General features: G+C 35.0%; 1 protein-coding gene across 2 annotated transcripts in view; it reads left to right on the forward strand.

The window, feature by feature from the left end:
- SPATA5 (spermatogenesis associated 5) overlaps positions 1–21,795 on the forward strand; it is a 326,484-nt gene that overhangs the window by 16,125 nt on the left and 288,564 nt on the right. For both annotated transcript variants that reach the window (XM_036853530.1, XM_036853531.1), the window contains exon 9: positions 1,178–1,433. In XM_036853530.1, the coding sequence (XP_036709425.1) occupies positions 1,178–1,433 (256 nt within the window). The remainder of the gene's footprint in view (positions 1–1,177; positions 1,434–21,795) is intronic.

A 21,795-nucleotide genomic window follows, 5' to 3' on the forward strand; every position in this document is an offset into this window, starting at 1 on the left:
AGGATAGATCCATAATAACAACACTCACAAGAGACTGATACATAAACTGGGATACCAGTTCGTCCATTTACAATAAGAAGTATAATTATTATCAACTATACTTCAATGAAAAGTTTTTTAAAAAAGAAAAAGAAAAGTATAATTATTAAGCTGACCAAATACTTTGTTTATGAACGGCTCTCTTTTCATCCTGAAGAAAATATGTGGAGAGCTGTATTACAATTAGAATGGATTTTGGTGAGTAGGAAATCAGATAAGAGGCTCTGTGTTGGAGGATCTTAATTACTATGTCATTGCTACCTCTTTCTCTGCCACTGGGATAGACCTGCTGTGAACTGATGTTCTTGCCTTTGGGCAGGACTGGGAGCATGTGGCACTGATGTTTTAGCCTGAAAGTGTTTAAGGGCCTGTATTTTTGTCTTCTAAACTCATAATTCATAGATTCACTGTAATCCGTGCACTTCCTGTTGGCACATCCAGTATAGTTGATTAGGTTTGAGTTTTCTTACTTCAAATCACATTCCAGTTAAGCTTGTCTCTGTGAGATTACACTTGGGTCATCTGAGTAGAATGTTGGATAATTTCTATAGGTGGCTCATTGTGAACATAGTTCTTTATAATTTGTTGTTCCAAATTTTATTCTCAGAGTAAAAATCCGTATGTATTCAAGGGTATCTGATACTTGAGTGTTGGTTATATTGTTGTGTGTATTTTCCGGAATTTGAATATTTATCAAAACAAAATAGAAACAGTGCAAATGTGAGGAAGATTTCTTAGACAACTGCGTAATAGAGCCTTGTTCTGTTTGAAACACGTGTAGGTCATAATCTTTGCTTTCAAGTAGGGAAAAGAACAACTTAAAACAGTTAAACAAATTAAAACTATATGATATAGGGTATATATGTTGTTATTCATGAGAATTGTGTAGTTAAAATGCTAGAAGTGGGAGAGACATCACTTACAGTAGATAGTTAAGTATTGGAAAACTTTCTAGGTAAGGGAGCATTTAGACTGAGCTTTGGGAAATGTGGGATGAATGACAAAATTTGAGAAAGAAGGGATAGGACTTAGCAGCCTGGACAGTTAGATCTATCCTTGTCTATATAGCGAGTGCATATTTTTTTTATTTTTTTACTTTTAGAAGAATATGTAATATATTTTAATTTTGTTTTGTTAGGAGGGAAGTGAAGGACAGGTGCTGGTTCTTGGGGCCACAAATCGCCCTCATGCTTTGGATGCTGCACTACGAAGACCTGGACGGTTTGATAAAGAAATTGAGATTGGAATTCCGAATGCACAAGACCGGCTAGATATCCTCCAGAAACTGCTTCTAAGGGTGCCCCATTTGCTCACTGAAGCTGAACTGCTACAGCTGGCAAATAATGCTCATGGCTACGTTGGAGCAGACTTGAAAGCCTTGTGTAATGAAGCAGGTGAGAGTGATTTGCTGTAGTGAATCTGTACTGATGGATTTAATAACTGGTTTATTTACAAACTGATAATTTATATCTCACTTATTTCCTAATGGAAATAGCTAATTTTTTTTCTAATCATAAAATATATATGTTTTATGAAAAAAATCTGGATAATTCAGAAAACTATAAAAATGAAATAAGAGTCACTCTTAATCCCTCTTCCTAAAAATAAAAATATACACATAAAAATACACACATAAAAAAAGGATGTACTTGGCATATACAAGCAGTAAATAAATATTAACTGCTGTTAATATGACTTAATAATTTCAAATTTTCAGGTATTTAACTGATCTTCTGTTTCCCCTAATCTAGCAATGAATCAGATTTTGAGAAGGTAATTTTTAAAAAGATTAGTCTTAAAATTAAAGTGTCCAGTAGGGAAAATATGTAGTTTTGTGTATACTGTCTTAAATACTAGTATATGTTGTGTTATGCAGTGGTGTTCTCTAACTTTATATAGCAGAATAAAGTTTAAGAACTTTAGAACTTTAGTGTGCTAGAATTTTTGCAAGAGATTTTTCTAAAGAGGCAGGGGTGTATAGTAGAAAATGGATTTTGAGTAGAAAATACCTTTAAAATCAGGCTTGTGGTCTTGGGCAAGTTCTTTGCCTTATCTGAGCCTTAGTTTTTTCCATCTGTAAATTGAGGGGGTTGTGGTAGATGATACCTAAGTGCTTTTGTACATATGACATTCCTTGGGTATAAGGGAGAAGAAGAAAGAAATGGAAAAAAAGAAGGGAAGAAAGGAAGGAAGGGAGGGAAGAAGGATAGGAAGGATAGGATGAACTAGAACAGAACAAGGAAGTACCCGAGTTAGGCACTAAACCTGGCCTGGCCTCACTAGCTACTTTCATACACCTGGCTTTTTCACTCTTCATTGTCTTCTCTTTGGTGCCTGTTTGAATGATTTAAACTTAGGTGGTTAGTCAGGGCTTTCTCCCACAGTGTTCTTAGAAATAATGCTACAAAGCAGACTAATGCTGATTGTGAAGTTAACTGCATTTTCTCATTGAAACAGTCTGACTAAGGACTTGATTAACTTATACATTTGGTTAATAGTGTGACTCAGAAGGAAAGATAAAACAACTCAAACTCTATAAGCATTAAAAATAGTAGAATTATGCTCCAAATGCTATAGAATGGGCATATCTCACTTATTGAATATACAAGGGCACCCCTAATGTGTGCATTGAGCATAGGAAGAAAAAACTCAGCTATATAGTAAATTTGAACTACGTATTCTCCTAGTTATAGATAATAAGAATTGAACATTTAATGTTGCCTTCTAACTAAGTTCAAATTTAGAGGAGTTATTAGGGGAAAAGTTGAATGGCTCTTAGTCTTTTAAAATGACTGCCTAGGGAAGTTTGAACCGCTGTGCCCCCCCCCCCTTTTTTTTAACATAGTAAGTGTCCTTGGATAAGTAGAAGCAGTCGCAATTATTACACTGACCTTAGAATTACACACAAAGTTAGAATCATATTTTTTACAAAAAGAGTCATGGTAAAATTTTAATATTTAGAGGCAATATGCTCAGTAAGTATTTGAGAAATGTATGTGAAAACTGGGAGACATAACGAGACGTAATTACCACGCCACTCCTCTTGGTAGAGTAATAAAAATATTTATTAACTTCAGAGTTGAGTTGAGTTTTGTCTTTAAACCCCTGTTGAGCTTCATCTCCTCCTGTCCTTTCTTGCCTTTAGAAATCCCTGCTCTGTGCTAAGGAAACAACTCCGAGTGGTTATTGCTACCTTTATAGGTAGCAATAGACAAGGTAGTGTCCTGTGGTGCCTTAAATAACTGCTGCTGTTTTTATGAACATTTCCAGTCAATTTTTGGCTTCCCACTGACAAGATTTCTCAGCTATGGTTCTGACTGTGGACTTTAAATACATCTTGCTTAAAACCAGTGCTTTTTAGGAGGCATTTTCATTGTTCACCATTTGTGCTGTGTTTAAGTGGACAGCTTGAGAATTCCCACTGGCTTATCTGGGAAGTAAGGCACCTTGACCTCCAAATTTGTGAGGAAAGTGAGAGACTCCAGCTCCAAGAGGTGTATTGCTGAGTACACAAGTTGGTTCTGTCTCTTATTTATTCTTTTCTGCAGAATTCAGGCTCATTTCACATGTTCCCAATTCCAGACAGATCACTTGGAGTTGAGGTTCTCAGACTTTATCGTGCATCAGAATCACCTGGAGAACTTAGTAAACGATAGATGGCTGGCTGTGCCCTATTCCCAGAGTTTCTGATTCAGTAGGTCTGGGCTGGTACCTGTGAATTCCTAACATGTTCCCAGCTGCTGCTGCTGCTACTGCTGCTGCTGCTGCTGCTGGTGTGGGGACCACACTTTGAGAGCCACTGACATAGGTCACTGGTTCTTTTTTTTTTTTTTTTAAAGGTAGGAACCCCTGTTTTTGTTTTTTAAATATTTATTTTATTTATTTTTGGCTGTGTTGGGTCTTAGTTGAATCACATGGGATCTTCCTTGCGGCACACGGGCTCCAGAGCACCTGGGCTCTCTAGTTGAGGCACGCGGGCTCAGTAGTTGAGGCACCCGGGCTTAGTTGACCTGCCCATGTGGGATCTTAGTTCCCCGACCAGGGTTCAAACCTGCGTCCCCTGCAACAGAAGGCGGATTCTTAACCACTGGACCACCAGGGAATTCCCAGGTCATTGGTTCTTAAAACCTCATTATGCCTCAGGTTCACCTGGGAAGCCATGCACGCTCCCATGCAGGCGCACACACACACACACACACACACACACACACACACTCGCTTTCCATACTTAATTGAATAAAGAAGGTGGGAAACTGGAATCAGTATTTATAATGTTTTCCAAGTGATTTGAAGTAGCCAGTCTTGTACTTCCCTGTGAACAGGAAATGTATCATTAATTTAGGCCAGTGGTTCTCCTGCATTAAACCTGTATAAGAATCACTTGTAGAGCTTGTTAAAACACAATTCCGGGCTGCATGCTACTGGTTCAGTAGGTCCAGCTGGGGTACAAGAATTTGCATTTCTATCAAGTTACAGGTGATAATCAGTGCTGCTGGTCCAAGGGCTACACTTTGAGAACCACTGATCTAGGCCAACCAGCTCTCCGATTTTTGGAGATTCTCTGTAACTGATTTAAATAACTGCATTAAGTTTAGGTAATGTAATTCTGACTCTCTCACTGATAGTGTTGAGTTTCTTCCTAGAGTTTTTATGTGATAGTAATGTACTATTCTAAACTACTGTATCATTTTAGTCTCTGACTGTAGGAGAAAATGAGTGTCCAAGTTTGTCTTGCAGGTATATATAATGGTTCTGAATAAAACTTTAAAATGAAAAATAATTCTGAAAGATAGAAAGCCACAATTAAGGGAATAGTTAAGGATTAACAATTAAGAATACAAGTAAGAATGTAGACATGTGTTTTTCTTAGAACATTTGCTTGCTTATGATTTGTGGACATGTATGTTCTCTGAGCTCTTTGTGTGTTGGCTGTCTGGTGGTTTCCCTTTTTCCTGGACTGCCTTCTAGTTGGGGAAGCTCTGCCATTTTTTTTTTTTTTTTAATTTAATTTTATTTATATTTTTTATTTTTGGCTGTGTTGGGTCTTCGTTTCTGTGTGAGGGCTTTCTCTAGTTGCGGCAAGCGGGGGCCACTCTTCATCGCAGTGTGCAGGCCTCTCACTGTTGCGGCCTCTCTTTGTTGTGGAGCACAAGCTCCAGACGCGCAGGCTTAGTAGTTGTGGCTCACGGGCCCAGCTGCTCCGCGGCATGTGGGATCTTCCCAGACCAGGGCTCGAACCTGTGTCCCCTGCATTGGCAGGCAGGTTCTCAACCGCTGCGCCACCAGGGAAGCCCTGCCATTTTTAATAAAAAGTGGTGCACAGGTGTCTAGTAATTACATACATTGAAGTGATTCAGAATTTCATAAAACCTAAGTGAACTATGTTACTGATTGTTTTGTTAATCTTAAGGTTATTGTTTGTGGGTTATTAATACAAAAGATCAAAATCCTTGTAGTATATATGTTTGTGCGTGCTTTTCCAGAGGACCGAAGGTTTGCAATCTATTCCAGAGTTTGTAAGGGTGATGCTGTGTCTTTTGCAGTGTGATTACTCTCAACTTTTCTAATCTTTTATTCTAGTGTTACTGAATATTTTCCGTATTTTTAAACTTTGTCTCCATAACAAATAAGAAAGTTGGAAATACTACTGTAGTATTGCTTTCAACAATTGGATCTCTTATTATCTGAGCAGATATAATGTTTAATGTTGAGGGTTGGGTGTGAAACTGATTTTCAAATGCTATGTTTTCTTTATAATTAATTTTTGAGCTAGAGTGTGGTTTGATGAGTCGTGACTTGTCCAAAAGCCTAATGTTTTGTAGCTCACCTTTTTAAGCAAAGAGCAGCTGCATTTTGAAATGTTTTATCTCAAGCAGACAAGCTGTTTATAAGCTCAACTCTGACACATCCTGACATTTAATGTCTATGTTTTTATGCCTCCTGGGATTAGGCTGCCTTTCTAATTAATTAGTTGCATAGCCTTTTATTAATTCCCTCAAAATTTATAATGTTTTAAATTAACAACATAGATAAGCATACCACACTTTTTTAGAAAACATGAAATGTTAATTATGCAGTGGAGACATGAATTATATAAACTCTGCTGAATGTTAGAAGATGCTTAGCAACAATGTTTTCCAAATGCAGGGATTTATTATAAACTTATCCTTCTAAGGCTGCCTGTGCCATTTCAGGAGAGTGAATATAAATAGAGCTTGATTTCTTCAAGAAGTGGACTCGGTCATTTTGTTAACAGTGGAAGGAAGCATTTGCTTCACATCTCTACGAATTTATCTTTAGCATCCTTGTTGATTACACATCATTTCAACATGTTCATACCAAATGCTTGGGCCTTGATAAGATACCATCACAGAACAGGAAGAATTAAAACTCTTATTTAAACAATGATTTTGTCATTATTACACTTACGTAGGTCTAGTAAAAATACTGAATCTAATTACTATAACATAACTTCTTGTGAAATGGAAAATTTTATCTGTCTTGTAGCAGGGTTCTGAGATATTTATAGCTGTTAGTCCTCCCTCCCACCCTTCACTAGCTTATTTGAACAGGAATTTATGGAAGATCTCCTATGTACAGTCCAGTTCTTAAGAAAGGTTCTTTTTCTAACATTTTCCACCATTTTTGAATTCTGCCAATGTTGTTTTCTAAGTTAGAATTAAAATGTTGATTCTGTAAAAATTCAATATTTTTAAATAAGGTCCAGGGAAATAGTGGGGTTTTGTGGAAAGCTTATGGTGAGCTCTAGTTTCAAATGCTAGCACTACCCCTTATCAGCTGAGAGTCACTGGGCAAGCCATTTAACCTCTTGAACTCTTTCCTCACCTGCTAAATAGGGATAACTTTTTTTTTTTTTGGATAACATTTTTAAAAGAGTTCTTATGAGGTTTAGAAGTATAGCCTGACAGCAGTGTTCATGGTTTATACAGGCCCTTGGTAAGTGTCACTTTCTCTCTTTTTAAAAAATTTTTTTTCATATTTTATGTGTATTTATGCACCTCGCTGGTAGATGCTTATTTGAATTTTGACAGTATTCCTGATTTTATGAAGTATTTGGTTACTCTAGTACAAGTGCTATCAGGGAAGTCTAGCAGAATCCTTTACCTTGCTAGAGCAGTGACTTTTACTGAACCTGGATCGGTGAAAGTCTCGCCCATCAATAGAAATATGCAGACTAGAGATAGATATGGCTTATTTTGGGGGTGCCTCCCTGACAGATTTTCTTGCTGAATGTGAGAGCTCTCCTGTCATACATAGTCAGAGTTACAGTTTCTTCCCTCCCCTACCCACGTCGTCCCACATGTGAGTCCACTGTAGCCCTGCAGTAGAGCAACAAAATTAAGTTGATGTATGTATCACGATTATCACTCTAATTAATGCATTTTATAAGGGATCATATCTTTATTCATTATTGTAGGTGGATAAATAGGCAGTAATTATGCAATATAATATCTCATAAAGCAATGAATTTTCCCGTTTTGTAATTCTGAAATATAGTGATAGTTATATTTGTGATGTTGGGATTTTTCCTACTGCATAAACATTATGGATATTATATGAGAAGTGGAATTTTTTTTGGTCAGTGAATTGGGTATCTTAATATTAGTTCTGCTGTTCATTTGAAATGACTGGAGCTGAATGGTTTGTTTCAGAAAAACAAGTGGTAGTTTTGATTCTGTTTAAGCTCTAAGTGATATATCCTATTTACTTCACTAGTGGAAAATTTTCTGAGTTGCCTTGCCAAGGCTATAAAAGTAGAAAACCTAAGGAAAGGTTTTCTTTCTAATTAAAAAAAAAAAAAAAAAAATCAGTCTTTCTAAAAGAAAGTTACTTCTAAGAGTTATTCTTGATTTCCTCTTTTTGTTACTCTTTATCAAATCCTGTCAGCTCTATTTTCAAAATTTATTCAGAGTTTCAGCTTTAAAAAAATTTTTTAACTATTTTTCGTTGCTCTTGTCTGGACTGTTGCGATGTCTTCTTCCTGCCCACTCTGTCCTCCACCTTCTACCCCTCTTTATTGTTTACATTGTCTAAGCTGCAGGACTTTGAATTGCAGGTTTTGGAGATGAGAGTCTTGGTTAGATCTATGTTTTAGTGAGTTGTCACCAGTTAGATTATGACTGAAGCCATTGAAATGAATGAAGTCACTTAGAGAGAATGAACAGAGTTCATTCGTTCGTTCATTTATTGAGCCAGGCACTGCACTTGGTGCTGGGACTACCTCAGTGAATAAGAGAGACTTGGACTTTCTCCTCTTAGAGCTCAGGATGCACAGAGAAGTGCAGCAGTGTAACAGGTAAAATTATAATGTGTTGTGTTTGTGAAGGATCAGGGAGGTTTTAACCTGCTACTGAGGAAAAAAGGGATCCTGGGGAACACCACCATTCAAAGGTTGAGTTGTTAGGAAAAATCTGGTATAGGAGACTGAGGAGTGGCTGGAGAGGTGGGAAGAGAACCCCGAAAAAGTGGTGACTCAAATGAGGGAACATTCAGGGAGGAAGTAATTAGAAATAGTATATTATTAGTTACCACTAATTGAGTACTTACAATGTGTCATCCATTGTTTGAAGTGCCTTCACACGTGTTAATGATTTCTTACAGCATTCCTTATATGGTTATCTTCATTTTATAGGTGAAGAAACTTAGGTCAGAGAGGTTATGGAACTTCACCAAGATCACACAGGAAATAAATAGTGGGGCCAGGATCGACAGTATAGAGACCACAGTGACATCAAGTGCTTAGTACTTGGGTGGTCACGAGGGCCTTGGAAGAGAGTAGTTCTAGTAGATCGCAATAAATTGAGGGGTGATTGAAAGTTGAAGGAACAGAGATAGTGACTGTGAATTATTTTTTCAGTTTTAATGGTGTGTTATTTAGAGTTTTTGTACCTTCCAAAAAAAGGGACAAATATAATTGGCCTGCCGCCCCCCCCCCACCGCCCCAAGTCAAAATCATATCAGACTATATTCCTTCATTATTTTCCTGGTTCCTCTCCTCTTACCTGGACCTTGCTCTAGTCCACCAAGCCATAGATCTTCAACCTCTGTTGGCATAAGAATTGTGCTGTAAGCAAACTATCCTTTTTGTTCCTAACTCTGCATTTTAATAGGGTTGGTAAGCCAGGTAATAAATAATTTGATATTAAAACTTTGAAACTATAAGCTGTATTTTTAGGAAAGTTTGTTAAAACCTGGGACTGGTGAAGTGAATTAATTCTGTCGTTTTAGAACTAGAAGACCCTATCAGAAATCATTTAGTACATTCCCTTATTTCACAGATGAGTACAGACTATGTGATCCATCCAAGCTCAAGCAGTTAGTGAAGTCTTGGCCCAAGATTCAGGTCTTGAGACCAGGGTGCTTTCCATAGTGCTATTACTTTTAAAAGCAATTTTTAAAAGTGATAGGGGATTTGTAATAGACCTGGCTTCTGCAGTCAGTCTAAGTTATACCAATCATTTGTAATATAAATAACGCAAGAACCACAATACCCTCTTTGAGAGTATTCTGTTTAATTTCTTTTCTATGAATAAGGAGTGAGAAATGGAACTCTCCCAGTGATATATCAAGTGATACTTATCACCTTGTCCATAGTTATACTGAGTTGAGGGAGAGTAAAGACTCCAGATAGAACATTTCTGGAATTCTGATATTTTGAGGAAAGTATATTTTAAAAAGAGAGACTTAGATTTTTATAGTTGCTTTCAGTCTTCGTTTGCCTGAATATACTATTCAGAAATTTTATGCCTAACTTTTACAATTCAAATCTGAGATCCAGATGCCCATGTTTCATGTTACTTCTTTATATAATTGTCTGTAGGGTAGATAATAATTCTAAAAAACATTATTACTCCTGTGATGAATTTTAGTTTCTAAGGAAGGAACTTAATTGCATGCTCAAAAAATAACATCATTATTTAGCAAGCATTAAGTATAAAATTGTAGGATTCCATATGCATGGAGCAAGATGTTTGTTGATTGAATCTGGAGCAGGTGGTTTTGAAGAGCATGAAGTTAGAGTAATTGCTCTTGTCCAGAAGTGATTATATCTGGATAGTGATGTGGGGCTTGAGGAGAACATGTCATATACTGCAAAGAATGTGTTGGCATTAGGCTTGCCTGGGGCATTTTGCCTTTTGTTCTCTTCCTTGCAACTTGTTTCCCACTTCAAAACTTTTGAGATCATTAGAAAATAAAACAATGAAAGCAAAATGACACATTTAATTAGCTACACCTGTTTTTTTGTTTCAAAGCTGTGTTTCTTAACATAGTTGTATTCTGTTTTTGTTTACATTTTTAAAATTAAACTTAGTAATGAAAGGAAATGTTATAGATTGCTTGCCCTAAGCTATATTCCTTGATGATGTACATGTGTCCATTTGCTCCTCTAGTTAATTGTTGACTTCTGGTTTATAAAAATATGTGTATTTTTAAAACTTTAATTTCTTGCCATAGATTCTAGTATGGCCTCCTGAGGAATGGTGATGTCTAATAATTTAAGCTTAGCATCATAGAATTTTCTGCACACGGCTTCATTCCCAATGGGCTGGAAACAACCTGGGGTTGTGTTTTTTTTGGGAGCTGTTTGGCCAGGGCCTTTTGAACAGTAGTGTCCCAATGAAGTACTAGATATTATTTATGTAAGAATGAGCTTTTCTTTTTTTAACAATAATATCCTTTGAGAAATTTCTGACTACTTTGTAACTGCATGACTTAACCTGGTGACAAAAGCAGTTATTAAAAAGACTACCTTTTCCAAAAAAATAAAATAAAAAAAATAAAGCTGAAAATAATTTAGAGAAAATATTGATAAATTTTAATCTTTCCATTTAATAAATGACATAACTGATGGCCAGAGGAGCTAAGTTTTATGTGTCAAGTGACATCTGAGCTAGTGGCAGATCTAGGACCATGGAGGGTTTGCATTAATATGATAGCTCCAAGGATCTTTAACTTTATAAGCTCTGATATGCATTTAATTCATATAAATTCTGTTTCAACTTATGTTATTTTCAAGAATAGCATTTGTATAAAATACAGTACCTCTGTACAGCGTCTAGAATCATAGAACCTCATATTGAGAAAGAATCTGAAGGGCTCTGGCAGGAATTTCCAGTATCCTTGTTAATGTTTTTACAGCTTTTGCAAATCTGTAATCTTCCTTATTTTCTTTTTCCCTTTCTGACAGTCTGCCATACTTCATCTTCTCACATATCTACAAACAAATGAATAGAGATGGATTTAGGTTTATTTAAAACATGTTCTTTCGTCCTTCTAAGAGTGAACTCTTTAAGGACAGAGATTTTGTCTTCTACTGTTCTTCAGGGATGCATAATCTCTAAAGTGTTACGCTCATTCTTGTCCCTAGGCCTTTATATATGCTGTTCCCTCTGCCTTGAATACTCCGCTGCCTCTTTGGCAGTTCCCATATTAGCAGTTTAACATCAACTCATTTTTCAGGTCTAACTAATTTAGCTTGTATACACGTTTTAGTCTCTCTTCATTTGTGAAATAAAGGAATATACTAAATGATTTCTGTGAGGGTTATCTAACTCTAAACTGTCACTAATCCTACTAAACTGAGTTAGATGTCCCTGACATGTGTTTTTGTGCCACTTTGTTCTTTCCATGTCATAATACTTGGCACAGTATATAATAATAACTTGTTATCATGTCTTCTCTATTAGACTGTTAGCACTATGAGAGGTTTATCTGCCTTCTTGCTCTTTTGTACTCTAGAAAAGAGCTCAGTACATTGTTGAATGAATTAACTATGTCTAGGAGTTTCTAAGTGAATATTTTGAATGAATGAATAGAACTAATATTGAAGAAGAGTACCTGTGAAAGAGTAACTTATAGTCAATGAATATCTCTTCTCAGTGGCTTCATGACATGATATTTTATTTTACTATTTGCTTTGCTTTAATATGAATTGTACTGAATTGGCAAGTAAGTAACACAGGTACAGAATAGTGATTCTCTCATTGAGAACTGTTCTGTAAAAAATACTTGCAGATTCATTAACATAGGGAATGCTCTTATCTCTCCTCAAATCCTGTTCTTTTCTCCCTTGTTTATAGTGGCTTTGTTTATAGGTTTTTTCCCTTTCACTTCATTTTTTATGTATTCTATTTTTTAATAAACTTCTTTCTGAAATATAACATATATAGAAAAGTGTAAAAACTATAAGATCCATGCATTTTCCAAAGTGAATACAGTCATGTGACCACATGAGTGTATTTATATATGTAACCAGATATAAAGCATTATTAGTGCCCTAGAACTTCCATCAGATTCTCTCCCAGCCACTACTCTTCATCTCAACACAAAAGGCAACCACTCTTTCTGGCTTCTAACACCATAGATTAGTTCAGCCTGTTTTGTGCTGTCTTCTTTCTCTCATATTATGGTTTGAGAGCTTCATCATTTTATTCTGTTGTAGCATTAGTTCATTTTTATTGCTATATTTTATTGTATAAATATTGTGAGTAATGATGCCATCAGTATTCTTGCACATATTTTTTTTGGTGCACAGATGTACACATTTCTGTTTGCTTTATATCTAGGGGTGGAATTATCAGGTTATAGAATATGTGTGTGTTGTTGTTAGTAAATACTGCCAAAAATTTTCTGTGGTGATTGCTTCAATTTCCTCTTCCACTAGTAATGTGTGAAAATACCAGTTTCTTCTCATTCTTGCCAGAATTTTGTGGGTTTTTAACAGTATTTCATTGTGTTTTTATTTCTCTGAAGACTGAGTTGAATACTTTTTTATATATGTATTGCCCATTTAGATATCCTCCTTCGTGACATGCCTATTCAAATATCTGTTCAATTTTTCTATTGTGTTGCTTTTTAAAAAATAATTACTTTCTTTACAGTGTCTTTGAGGAATAGAAGTTTGTAACCATATACATTTATTATAACATAAATATAATGAACCAAGTTATCAACATCTTTCTTTATGGATAGTGATTTTTTTTATCATGTTTAAGAAATCTATGTAAATTCCACAATTGTGAATATTTTATTTTATATTCTTTCATTTAAAGATGCTTTATTATCTTTCCTTTTACATTACTATCTATAATTATTTCACTTTTTTTCCATGTAGATAATTAGTTGTACCAGCACTAGTTAATGAAATGACCATTCTTCTTGCTCTGCAGTGTTACCTTTGTCATAAATCAAGAGTTTGGGTTTGTTCTGAATTCTCTGTTCTGTTTCATTGATCTCTTTCTCCTTGTGCAAAATACTGAAATATCTTTAATCACTTAAGCCTTCTGAAAAGACTTAATTTCTGGAGGGTAAGTGCACCTTTTTTCTTCTTCCTCAAGATTGTCTTGACTATTCTTGGGCCTTTGCATTTGCCTAGAACTTTAAAAATCAGCTTGCTAGACTTCCTCCCTTCCAAGACAAAACAAAATTGGATTTCGATTGGAATTATTAAATCTCTTGATCAATTTAGGGAGAATTAGAAAGTTAATATCTACAAGTTATCTACCATGTGGTAGATCCCTTCGTTTATTTTAGATCTTTAATTTCTCTCACAGTTTTACAGTTTTAAGTGAAGAAGTCTTGCATAATGTTCATTAGGTTTATTCTAAGGTATTTAGGTTTTTTTGAATGCAGTTATAAATGACATCTTGTAAAGTTTCACTTTAATTGTGTTTGTTGGTATCTAGAAAAACTAAACTGTTATGTACTGACTTTGTGTCTACCTACCTTGCTAAATTCACTTATTAACTTTAATAGTGTGTATGGAAATTGGTTGAGTTTTTATGTATGTAGTCATGTTAAAGTTTTTTGTGTATACAGTCTGCAAATAATGACAGTTTTCATTCCTTTTAACCTCTACACTTCTTTTTCTTGCCTTGTTGTAGTGGTTAGGATCTTTAACATGGTATTTAATAGAAGTGATAACAGTACTTATCCTTATCTCATTCTTGATCCTAGGGAGAAAATTTTTAACCTTTTACTATTAAGAATTATATTTGCTCTTTGTTGTTTGTAGCTAATATGATAGAGTAACAAAATTTCCATCTGTTCCTAGTTTTTATAATTAATGATATTGATTTTTATGACGTTCCTTTTCTGGGTCTATTGAGATAATCATATTCTCTTCTTTATTCTATTAATGTGGAACATGATGTTGATTGATTTTCAAATGCTAAGCTAACTTTACATTCTTGGAATATAGCCATCTTGTCATAATGTATAATCCTTTATTTACATATTGATATTTTTGCTGATGTTTTGTTTAGGATATTTGCACCTATGTTCAGGAGAGATATCAGTCTGCAGTTTTCTTGTAATGTCCTTTTAAGATTTGAGGAACAGGGTTATGCTGGCCTCATGAATCAAGTTGGGAATTATCCTGACCTCTTTTTTTCTCTGCAAGAGTTTTTGTAAGCTTAGTGTTATATTCATACTTAACTACTTTGTAACATTAACCAGTGAAGCCATCTATGTTTAGAATTTTCTTTGTGGGAAAGGTTTTAATTACATAATGAATTTAATAGCTATTGGAATATTCAATTATGTACTTTGTGTATTAGTTTTGATAAGGTTTTCCCCCCCCTAGAAATTGGTTCATTTCATCTAAATTTTTGAGTTATTTGGTATAAGGTTATTCCTGATATCCTCTTATTATCTTTTCAATGGCCTGTAGGTTCTGTAGTGTAGACCATTCAGTAGTCATTTTTGCTTCCTGATATTGGTAATGTGTGTCTTTTCTCACATTTCCCTGATTCGTCTTGCCAGAGATTTATCTCTATTAGCCTTTTCAGAAAATAAACCTTTGGCTTTATTGATTTGTTTTTTTAATTGCACATTTGTTTTCCATTTCATTAGTTTCTGTTCCTATCTTCATTTTTTCCTTCCCACTGTTTTGTTTTGTTTTGTTTATTTGTTTTTGGTTTATTTTATTCTTTGTTTTATAAGATGAGCACCTCATTGACTTTCACCCTTTATTCTTCCCTAATATGTGCATTATGCCTGTCATTGTCCCTTTAAGTACAGCTTTAGTAGCATCCCACAACTTTTCATGTTATATTTTCATTATTATTCAGTTAAAAAAATTAACAATTTTCATTGGATTTTTTTTTTTTGGACCATGAATTATTTGGAAATGTAATGGCTAATTTCCAAATATTTATATTTTTGGTATCTTTTTGTTACTGATTTTGCTATTAAGTCTATTGTAATCAGAGAACATAAACTTTATGATTTCAATCCTTGAAATTTATGGAGAGTTGCTTTGTGTCCCACCCTGTGGTCAGTTTTGGTACTCCTTCCAGGTACCCTTGAAAGCATGGATATTTTACTATTTTGGATATTTATTGTTTTGTATATATGCCAATTAAGATAGGTGAGTTAATTTTGTTTTTATAACTTCTACATATATATTTGTTTGTTTGTTTGTTTTTGTTACTGAGGGAAGTGTGTTAAAATCTGCAAGTAAGGCTGCAGATTTGTCTGCTTCTCCTTTTAGTTCTGCTTAATTTTGCTGTTTTTACTTTGAGCCTTTGTTACTAGGCATGTATTAGAATTTTATGTATTCTTGGTGAATGGACCCTTTTATCATCCTGAAATGTCTAGTAATACCTCTTAAAGTCTATTTGATAGTAGATATAGATGCACTATTTTCCTTTTACATTCATGGTATCCTTTTTCTATTTTACTTTCAACCTTTCTGTATTTTTATATTTCAGAATATGACTCTTGTAAACAGCACAAATTTGGGTTTTATTTTTTTCATCTATCTGGTGTTGTCAATCTTTTAATTCAAGTACATGATACGTTTATATTTAGGGTAATATCTTAAATACTTAGGTTTAATTTACCTTCTATTTGTCCCACTTGTATGTTTTTTTCATCTTTTTTACTGTCTTCTCTTGGAATAGTCAAGTATTTTTGTTACTTCCTCATCTTCTGGTTATCTTTTTAGTTATGTATTTTACTTATCTTTTAGTATTTATCTTACATAACTACAATATGTCTCCTTGGCTTACTAGAGACTAGTGCAAGAAAAGTGCAAACAGTTTGAGAACACTTTGATTCTCTTTACTGCAATAACACTATTATTAGTGTTTTATTCAATTATTCATTTATATTTGTCTACATATTTGGTGGTCCCTGTAACAAACCACTAAGTTTGATGCCCCACTAGGAGTCGTCACAGGACTCAGCATATAGTTGTATTAATAGCCTTGATTTATTTCAATGAAAGGATACCAAGCAGAAGCAGCCCAAGGCACATAGCGCAAAGTGTGGAAAAAAATAGGCACAAGCTTCCAAGAGTCCTCTCCCAGTGGAGTCACACAGGCCATTTAAAAAATCCTCCAGCAATGAAGTGTGACAACATGTATGCAATGTTGTCTACCAGAAAAGATCATTAGAGACACAGTGCTAGGGATCTACACAATGAGCCAATTTTCCTATTATTCATTTACCAGCTACTAAATAGCCTGTCCTTTCCTCATTGATTTATGATATATTATTGTAAATTTATCAGATATTAATATTATACATGTATGGATTATCTCTGAACTCTATTCTGTCCCAGTGTGGTCTGTCTAGTCTTATAACTTTTAAACACATTTTTAATACTATTAATTATATCTTAATATCCAGTAAGGTAAATCTTATTTATTTGCATTACTGTTGACTTAGTTATGTATAGACCTTTATTCAACAGTATATTTTTAGAGAAAGTTTATTCTAATTTAGCAAAAATATACAACTGACATTTTGATTGCGGTCACATTTACAATATATAGATTATTTTGAATATAATTGATGTTTTTGTCATATTGTCATCCCATTCAAGAACATGGGATGTCTCCCTTGTATTCATATTTTCCTCTTTATTAGAATTGTCTCCATAGAGGTGTTACGTTTTTGGTTAGGAAAATTCCTATATACTTTATTATTTTTGTCATTGTTGTGAATGGTATCTTTTTTCTTACTATATTTTAAAATTGCTTTTCTTGGTATAGAAGAAGCTTATATTGATTATTTTTTGCAGGTTGTCTACCTTATCTCCTATCATTCTAATAGTTTTCTTTTGATTTTTTTTTTTGGCTTTTCTGGGTAAATGATTGTCATATGCAAATAATGGCAGTTTTATTTCTTTCCATCCTTTTGACTCTTTCTCAGTCTCATTTTTTCTATTCTTAATTGCCAAGGACTCCACAATTGAATTATCCAGTAGTAGTGATAGTGGTGTCCTTGTCTTGTTGACAGTTTTGAAGACACTGCATGTAAAGTTTTTTCATCAAGTGTAATATTTGCTAAAGATTTCTGGAATGTAATCTTAAATACACTTTGCTAAGAGTATTTTGAATTATCTTTATCATTATAAATGGATGTTGAATCTTATCAAATATTTTTTCTGCATTAGTAAAAATAATTATATAATCTCAATAATGTGGTGAGTTAGGTTTTTTGATGAACTGGCCTTTCATTTCTGAGATAAACTCTATTTGATTGTGAAATATAATTTTAAATGCACTGTTAGATTTAGTCAGCTAATATTTTATTTAGAACTTTTGTCCCATGTCCGTAAGTGAAAGGCATTTTTTTTCTTGTTCATATTTGGTTTTGGAGTCAAGATTATATTAGCCTCTTAAAATGTTTGGGTAGTTTTGCTCTCACTTATAAAAACCTCAGTCTGGGGGACTTCCCTGGTGGCGCAGTGGTTAAGAATCCTCCTGCCAATGCAGGGGACATGGGTTCGATCCCTCGTCCGGGAAGATCCCACATGCTGTGGAGCAGCTGAGCCTGTGTGCTACAACTACTGAGCCTGCGCTCTAGAGCCCGCGAGCCACAGCTACTGAAGCCTGCACACCTAGAGCCTGTGCTCCACAACAAGAGAAACCACTGCAATGAGAAGGCCGTGCACCACAACAAAGAGTAGCCCCTGCTCGCCACAACTAGGGAAAGTCCTGCGTGCAGCAATGAAGACCCAATGCAGCCAAAAATATAAATAAATAAATAAATAAATAAATAAAAATAAATTTGTTTAAAAAAAAAAAAACCCTCAGTCTGCATATAGTGGGAAAAAAGGATATTTCTTAAAAATTCCATAGGATTGTTATTTGTGTCATGATCCAGTTAGGAGATAGAACCTCTACCACTCATTTTTGTAGAGAGAATTTACTATAAAGAATTCATAACAAATTATAAAATTAGTAACTGAGAAGCTACTATCACCCGTAAGGCTGGGGAAACAAAGGAAAGAGGTTGGGATTTCTAAAATCTAGAACTCAGACCTCTGAAGAACTGCCTGATATTTTGAAGGCTGGCTCAGACCTCTGAGAATGTGGCACTGGTAGGTTGGTGCTGATGTCTCTTAGGGGTTGCTAGAGTGGTGGTCACAGGAATAGCAGACAGACCGGAAGCCCACAGAAATAAAGAGTTAGTCCCTTCTCTCCCCTTCATCTGCAGTCTCTCTCTAGAGCTTTGCTCTAGCATTGGCAAAGCCTACCATGGAGCCAAAGTGTAGTTTGCAGAGTCTCAGCCCCAAGTATCACAAAGCCAAGTTTAGAAGTATGGTTTTGGAGCTGAAAGTCAATAATTTAGTAACTGGTACAACTGAAAACTAAGTTACATAATGCTCATATAATCTCTGTGTGAGCTGCAAAAGAAATTATATAAGGAACTAAATGTTAAGAATAGAATGGTAGTAAAAACTGTTGTAGATTTTATCTAAGAGGGAATTATAACAAAAACATTTATCAGGAAACAGGAGGGGTTAAAAATAAATGCATTCAACTCAGATAGCTGGAAAAGAGCAACACAGTAAACCCAAACGTGAAAGAAATTTAAAATGTAAGGGTAGAGTCAATAGACTTGAGAACAAAACAACAAAATTTAAAATACTCTCATTCTTTGACAAGATTTTTAAGATTATGAAGTCAGACCAAGGTCCACTCAAGAGACAGAATCACACTAGTGGAAGTTTTTGGTGAAAGAGAAAAGTAGATGGAAATAAAATATAGAATGGAGGAAATAATGACATGGTAGAGATCAAAAAAACAAATGTTCATTCTGGATGTTAAAAAACCTTGTCTGTGGAAGAATAATGTGGAGATCTGTGTCACTGGCTTACCTATTAATTTCCTTGCAGCCTCATGATTAACTTTGATTAACTATACTTAAATATGTATGTTAACATTTTTAGTATAACCATTAAAATAATAGAGAGTGTATAACTTTAAAACTAAATACAAGGCAAATGGAATGTGAAAAACACAAAAGATTGAGTCTCAAAGAAAGCAAGAAAAGGAAGTGGTAAGGATTAGAATAATTTTAATGCAAAACTCACTCCTGAAGATAAGGATGACTACTGTATATTGATAAAACATTCAGTTCACTGGGAAGCTATAACTGTTTTAAATCTGATGTACTTGACAGGGTAGCTTTGAAATATATAAAACAAAAATTTTTGTAACTACAAGGAGAAATGAACAGAACCATTTTAGTGAGTTTTAACACATCTCTGTCAGTCGTTGAGGATAGAGAAGGTTTGAAGAACACTATCAACAAACTTGATATAATGGATGTGTATTTGGAACACTGAACCAACAACATATATACAGATTCAAACAGGTAGAGAATGTTTATGAATTTGCCATTCGAAAAATTAATTTCATACGAACCTTGTTCTCTAAGTTAAATTCAGTCAGTTAAAAAACTTTCACAGTTTGGAAATTAGAATATTTTAAATAAATTATTGGTTGAACTGTAATATGCAAATAAAAAGCTATTTGGAATTGAATGATCAAAATCTGTGGTATGCAGCTAAAGCAATTCTTACAGGGAAATTTATAACCTGAAATTCTTATGTTAGAAATGAAGAAAGGTTGAGAAATAAAAAGCTGTGCATTATTATTAAAAAAAAATAAACCCTAAAAAACAGAAAGATTTAATAAAGATTAGACAGAAATGAATGGAAGAAGAAAAGAATTATGAGAAATAAGTAGAATGATTTTATGTGCTATTCCATACTGATTGCCCTCCCCTCCCTGCTACCTCTGCATGGGTATCATGAGCTCTGGAGTTATCACAGCCTCTGCTCAGCTTCTCTTGTTGATTCCAGTACTTCATTAGAAGCTCTACTTGGGCAGATCTTTTACTTTATTTAAAGAATAGTCCCTGGCTTTATTGGCGAGGGGAGGCAAAACTATTCCTGCAGCTTTTCTCTAGGTCCCAACTATTTAGACCATGGTGATTTCCACTACTCTGTCTTCCAGTTTGCTGATGCATTCTTCTGTATCATGTAATATACTGTTGATTCCTTCTAGCGTATCTTTTATTTTAGTTATTCTTTTTTTTTGAAGTATAGTTGATTTATAATACAGTGTTGTGTTAATTTCAGGTGTATAACATAATAATTCAGTATTTTTGCAGTTTATATTCCATTATAGGTTATTATAAGATAATGGGTGTACTTTCCTGTGCTGTATAGTAAATCATTGTTGCTTATCTATTTTGTATATAGTAGTTTGTATCTGTTAAGCCCATACCCCTAATTTGTCCCACCCCACTTCCCTCTCCACTTTGGTAACCACAGGTTTGTTTTCTGTGTCTAAGTCTCATTCTGTTTTGTTTATACATTCATTTGTATTATTTTTTAGATTCCATATGTAAGTGATGTCATATAGTACTTGTCTCTTTCTGTCTGAGTTGTTTCACTATGCATAATATTCTCTAGGTCCATCCACGTTGATGCAAATGGCAGTATTGCATTCTTTTTTATGGCAGAATCATATTCCTGTGTTTGTGTGTGTATGTGTGTTTGTGTGTGTGTGTGTGTGTACATATATATTCTTTGATTTTTATGAGCTGTTTGTATATTTTGGATTTTATCAGTTATTGTATTCTTTTTTTTATAAATTTATTTTATTTATTTATTTTTGGCTGCATTGTGTCTTCGTTGCTGCGTGTGGGCTTTCTCTAGTTGTGGCGAGTGGGTACTACGCTTCATTGTGGTGCACGGGCTTCTTGTTGCGGTGGCTTCTCTTGTGGAGCACGAGCTCTAGACGTGCGGGCTTCAGTAATTGTGGCACGCAGGCTCAGTAGTTGTGGCTTGCGGGCTCTAGAGCGCAGGCTCAGTAGTTGTAGCTCACGGACCTGGTTGCTCTGTGGCATGTGGGATCCTCCCAGACCAGGGATCAAACTTGTGTCCCTGCATTAGCAGGTGAATTCTTAACCACTGCACCACCAGGGAAGTCCCCAGTTATTGTATTCTTTACCTTTGTTTTCTTCATTATATTTTCTCTCTGTTAAAATTTTCACTGTGTTCATCCATTCTGTGTTTGCTGAGCATCTTTACGATTATTACCTTGAACTCTCTACTGAGTAGCTTGCTTATCTTCCCTTTGTTTAGTCCTTTTTCTGAGTCCTTTTTCTGAGTCCTTTGTCTTGTTCCTTTATTTGGAACATATTCCTCTGTCTCCTCATTTTGCAGATTTTGCTGTGGTTTTTTTTCTGTGTGTTGGGTAGGTCAGTTATGTTGGCTGATTTTGGAGAAGTGGCCTTTTGTAGGTGACGTTCTGTGGGGCCCAGCAGCACACTCCCCTCTGGTCACTAGAGCTATATGCTCTAGGGCAGCGGTCCCCAACCTTTTTGGCACCAGGGACTGGTTTTGTGGAAGATAATTTTTTCGCGTGTGGTGGGGGGGATGGGGGGATGGTTCAGGCGGTAACGCGGGCGATGGGAGCGGCAGAT

This window comes from Balaenoptera musculus, chromosome 5, assembly GCF_009873245.2.
Source record: "Balaenoptera musculus isolate JJ_BM4_2016_0621 chromosome 5, mBalMus1.pri.v3, whole genome shotgun sequence".
In the NCBI taxonomy this organism is placed as follows: Eukaryota; Metazoa; Chordata; class Mammalia; order Artiodactyla; family Balaenopteridae; genus Balaenoptera; species Balaenoptera musculus.